The sequence below is a fragment of the Rhea americana genome, unplaced genomic scaffold (genome assembly GCF_003343005.1).
Source record: "Rhea americana isolate MKP2758 unplaced genomic scaffold, rheAme1 scaffold_37, whole genome shotgun sequence".
NCBI classification, from domain to species: Eukaryota; Metazoa; Chordata; class Aves; order Rheiformes; family Rheidae; genus Rhea; species Rhea americana.
In genome coordinates this window covers 5937913-5943538 of record NW_028186501.1, presented here as the reverse complement: position 1 = coordinate 5943538, position 5626 = coordinate 5937913, and the positions used below count along the sequence as shown (strand labels likewise).

The 5626-nt window shown below is 47.9% G+C and overlaps 1 protein-coding gene across 1 annotated transcript; it reads left to right on the top strand.

Moving 5' to 3' along the window:
* Positions 1–180: 180 nt before the first annotated feature.
* LOC146591554 (uncharacterized) lies at positions 181–5324 on the top strand. The gene is made up of 2 exons (XM_085312870.1): positions 181–241; positions 2252–5324. Exon 2 carries the CDS (start codon positions 2254–2256, stop codon positions 3289–3291), a length of 1038 nt encoding a protein of 345 aa, XP_085168996.1. The 5' UTR covers positions 181–241; positions 2252–2253; the 3' UTR covers positions 3292–5324.
* Positions 5325–5626: the final 302 nt, after the last annotated feature.

Below are 5626 nucleotides of genomic sequence, written 5' to 3'. Positions count from 1 at the left end.
GGGAGGGGGGAGCCGCGGCCCCGCCGGGCGGGGGGGTTTCTGTGCGACCACCGGGGCTGCCCAAGCCACGGCAGACGGACAGATGGCTGGACGGATGGATGGACGGGGTGGGGGCAAGGTGACCCCCCCCTCCCCCCTGTGGGCTTTGCCCGCCGCGATGGCGACGCGGCTGCGGCAGAGCCTGGCGCATCCGGGCGGCACCCGGGCCGGGAACGCTGCGTCCCGTTCGGAGAGTTTTGCGGTGAATATGTAATTTAATTTCCTTCTGGAGCAAGGACRTGTTCAGCAGGCGCGGTTAATGATTTACGTTATCACGCGTTAGTAGGAGATGCCCGTGCCCATCACCGTAAGCGCAGGGCTGTGGGGCAGAGCACAAGGCCGGGACGTGCTGCGGGGGACCAAACCGGGGCGAATGAAGACTTTTTCTTTCCTCTCCCCCCCCCCCTTGCTTAAATAAACGAAAAGGAAGGTGCCAATGGAACAAAGAGAAGGAAACGCTACAGGCCCTGCGATTGAAGCCAAGCAGCTCGCGCTCTAGATTCGGCAGGGCCCCCCTTGGTGCCCCCGGTCCCGGCAGCAGCTCGGTGAGGGGCGACCCGCCGGCCCGGCTCGGCTGGAGCCATGCGCGGGCGCTCCGCCGGGCACCTCGGCTTCGCACAGCGCGCCGGCCGGGACGGATTTCTTTGCAGCGAGTGACAAGCAAGGCATTAAAATAACGAGCAAAGCGCTTTTGTGGTTAGTCACGCAACAAAGCTGCAGCGTGTTGACAGATTAGTCGCATGCAAACTGTACTTGGGGGAGGAACAGTTTTTTAAAAAAAGAAAATCTGGGCAACGTGGTCATTTCTGCCAAAATGTGATTTAAACAAAGCATAGGGAGACATATTTTAAGAAAAAAAAGAATCCTTAACATACACAGCCAGGTGAAGTGTTTGTTAAAAAGGCTGCTGTAGTCACTGACTAGTGGGAAGGGATAACTATTTAGATGAAAAGGACACGGATTAGCTCCCCTCAAACCTGCATAAACCATCAGAGATGGATCCAGCAGTCCACAACCGTGAGCCAGCAATGTGCCCTTGTGGCCAGGAAGGCCAGCGGTGTCCTGGGGTGCATTAGGACGAGCAGGTCGAGGGAGGTGATCCTGCCCTTCTACTCAGCCTTGGTGAGGCCGCATCTGCAGTACTGCATCCAGTTCTGGATTCCCCAGTACAAGAGAGACATGGAGTTAGTGGAGCAAGTCCAGCGTAGGGCTACGAAGATGATGAAGGGACTGGAGCATCTCTCCTATGCGGAAAGGCTGAGAGCTGGGACTGGTCAGGCTGGAGAGAAGATTATGGGGGAGGGGTGGATTTTATCAAGGTGTATAAGTATCTGAAGGGAGGGTGTCAAGGGGACAGGGACAAACTCTTTTCAGTGGTGCACAGCGATAGCACGAGAGGCAACGGGCACAAAYAGAAACACAGGTAGGTCCATCTGAACATGAAGAAAAACCTTACCGTGAGGTTGACAGAGCACTGGAACAGGTTACCCAGAGAGATGTWGTGGAGTCTCCATCCTTGGAGATGATCAAAAGCCATCTAGACATAATCCTGGGCAATGTGTCCTAGGTGACGCTGCTTGACAAGGGGGCGTTGGACTAGATGATCCTCAGAGGTCTCTTCCAATCAACCATTTTGTAATTCTGTGGTAACTGAATTTCTGGACCACTGTAATAGATGAAAATGAACACATTTGTACATTTTTATCTTCTGCTATTTCTAGGCTTATAAAACAGACCAGCTGTAATGTCATTCCATTTACTGAATACTGCACCCAGATTAGATCAGCTCCCGTCTCCCCCGCTATGGTGAACAGATCAGCRGAGTGTTAAATAAGGAGAGTAGTTTGTCTCATGCTAGTATGACGTGGACTGTGAGATGAGCTAGTGTACAACCACCAYGCTGACTGAGTTCCTAATTCCCTACATTGTTTCAGAAAAGAACACTGCTGCTGACTTGCATGAACCTCTTTTTGATGAACTTTTTATTTTCTACTGTACTTAACCATTTGGCAGCCTTGGTATATATGGGCTCTTTCCAAAGTTGCAGCTATAAAAAGCACGGTTACCAATGTAGGTTCTGTAAACATCACTGTATACCACAAGAGAATGTAAGGAGGCTCWAGCCAAATGGATATCTACCAAAACTACCCCATAATTTCTTCACCCTCAGCTTATCTTCACATGCTGACCATATCTCCTGTATTCTTTGTAGCCATGGCACCCCGAATAAGACTGAGCATTTCAAAGCCTCTCCCAACCATACGTGAAGCCCATGAGGAAGCACTGGAAGATTTAACCAGCAACYCAAAACGCTTGGCCACCGTAAGCCAAACATCAAAAACCTTGGCCAACTCAGACTCTTACTCCAGTGAAGACTACATCCAATCCATCTGCCACCTTGCCAGACCCACTTTCCCAGGCCTTCCTGAAACTAGTCATAGGGCTCAAGACAGAAAGATCCTGAAGACCCTTGAAGACGTGTCATGGTCCTCAATGCTTGTTGAGACCCAGTGGGGAGCATCAAAATATAAATTGACCAATTTCATCTCAAATGTGATGCCGCTAGGAAAARTTATGCCTGTCCCTGATGGTGCAGAAACCAAACTCCTTTGCAGAGATGACCCCTTGGCACAGATGATATACACGCGGGCAGGAAAGCTCTGCTACTCTACGGATCCTTTAAGCAGTAAAAGCTCCAGCAGTGACTGCTCACTGTGTAATTCTTCTAGACATCTGGATGCTGCAGGTGGTGAAATTCATCCTCCAAGCATGAAAGGAAAAGCCACAGGGAAACTGCATTTGCCACAAGTGTTTGGATTCCCAAGGCTTCCCTCTCCAAGACCAGCGCAGAAAGAAGTGGTCTGCTCAGAGCTGAAATGTCTCAGAAGGGATGATGGGGCAGTTTCGCGTGCTAACCATGGTCAGAAAGAAAATGGCACTATGTTTATTAACAGGGAAGAGATATTGCCATGCTCTGCAAGAGGGAAGCAGCCAGGAAACAGGGTGTTACCTTGCTCTTTAAGAAAGCAAAGTAGCTTGTTCAAAATAGCAGATGCTGATGAAAAGGAAGAGAGAGAGTCTCCTCTCTGTGACAAAAATGTAATGGGTGCTGTCCCTARTAAGCAGCAATACACTGAGTTCTTCCAGGTAGCTCAAAAACCCGTGGTCCATAACTGGATTTCAGAGCACAGATGCATCTGGAAAGAGGCAAAGTTAAAAGCTTGTTTGCTCCCAGCCATTGCTGAAGTATGAAAAAGTAGCTGCTCAGAACGATGTTATTGGCACAAAATAACACACACTGCTACCTAGAAGCTCTCCCTGCAGTCCTGTGCTGCTGGAGCAGCGAACACACCTTGAATGTGCATGCGAGTCAGGCAGGCGTTCGTGATTATCATCTCTCTCATCAAATGGACGATTCACGCTCTCTGCCACTAAGGAAAGAGCAATTAATYCCATTTTGGAAAGGCAGAAGCTTATAAAGCATCTCCCAACAGTACCTATTGGATAGAAGTGCCCTGACCATGGAGAAAAGTTGAGGAGAATACAAAACCCCATCTGTTTTGGAGGAGAACTAATCTGCAGGAACATCAAATTACTGGTGTTTTACAGCAAACGCCAAAGAGCCACCTTTTTCTCACGCTTGGGTACAGTTATTTTGAAAGGAATTATCTGAATGACACTTGCACAGCACTAAATATGTTCTCTCTGACATACACACACACACACACACACACACACACACACACACACACACACACACTTATCAAGAGCCACCTTATGTCATTGTGTCAACACCATGATGCCATTGGGTAGGTCACCTGTCACAGCGGTTGCATAAAGGAATATTTTAAAAAGTTTTAAGAAATCTTTTATGAGGATTAGGTAGAGGGCAGAATGGAAAATATTGAAAACTACTTCAGGTAGGRATTTTCCTCTTGCTTATCCTAGCAGAGCTCTGTTACCTTCACTCCCAGATTTACCCTAGGTGGGCATCAGCATGCCCGTGCTCATCTTGTGTGGTAGCTGCCCTAGATCAGGAAAAGAGTCACCTGTGAAATCCTGGCCCTCTACTTTGTGTTAGTTTCTGCACTGTTACACTTCTTCTGCACAAACAAGGCTCAATACCAGAGGGCACATACCGAATTTTACTTTTCAGGTGCAGGAAACCAGTGAGCTCGCCCAACAGCTCTGCAGCCTCAGGGCCACGGCAAAGCAAGCCGTTTTGCCTATGCGGCAATGCATTGTCCCTTCATATCTTTTCTTGTGTCCTTGCAGCTACCTGACCAAGCTAAACATGCCGCTTTCTTTTTTTATTTTTGCTCAGCACTGTGAGACTGAAGCACGACAAAACTCAGTGCAAGTGCACAGTGTTACCACTTGACAGACAGTAAACGATCCAACTACAGCTGGATCTCAACTACAACATTAGATGGGACATCTGTAAGGCAGCAAGGTATGCCGGTGCTGCTGTGAGGTCCCAGGGCAGTGTGGCCATCGTCCCCTCACTGCTGCACTCAGGCTTTGCTGTCTAGAGAAGCAGTCACTCATCCAGGGTTTCTCCTAAGACCACCATAGTTTCACGTATCTACACTTGGTACAGCATTCTCCATAGCCAGGGAATAGAGCAGATGCTGCAAAGCAATACTAGTACAATTATTATTACTATGACTGTAAGTAAGTTTTTTGGCACATGGGAAAGCATGGAGAACAGGTTGCTTGTTCAACTGCAACTAAGATGGGCAATACCTTGGCAAAGCGGCAATTATAAAAATGCTCACAAGTGCTTTCTAAAACACTTCTGAGTAGATTAAATCAGAAGGCAACTTCTGCTCAGTGCCAATAAGATTGTAAATATGCTTGAAGATCAAAAGGTGAACATATTTGAACTTCTCATTCACACATCTCATCTCAAATTTTTTTTTCCCGTTGAAACTCATTAACGCTTTGGAGCTGAACTGCTTCTCATCTTATTTTTTGAACTAACTGCACAGCAAGAATAAAAGTGAAGGTGGCTCTAGCATTTGTTAAAGCTGATGGACAGAGTTTGAGATGAACAAGATGTCACATTGGCTCGAGCTTCTACTCACGGGGAGGTGCCAGCCTACTCTGTTTCCTTCTCATATTTCCCTTCCTTCACAGGTGAACATCAGGGTGGTTTGTCTGCTCTGCACTGCTTATGTTTTTAATATCTCTCCAYGTGAATATTGATGACACTGCATTGCTTAGCAAGTCTTGTGCCAACTGCATGCTTTTGTCAGAGAAAACAAATAAAACCATTATATCCAGCTGCTGTTTCCATTCTTGCAGAACCAGGCGTGGTTACCTTCAGTGCAGGTCCATGACACAGAGGCTTGGCACTATATTTGCAGACCCCTTTTCCCTCAACACTCATGTGTTTTAGAAAGGCCTGAGCAGGTCACCAGCCAGAGACAGCTCCTGGGCACTCTCCCATGTACATTCAATGCCTTACAGGGGGTCAATGCCTTACGGGAGGGGGGTTCTGCCTTGTCAGAGTTTGGCCTCCATTCCCAGGGACCCAGGCAATTGCTTCCTTTAAACATACTGTTGCCAGCAGCTAAGATGGCAT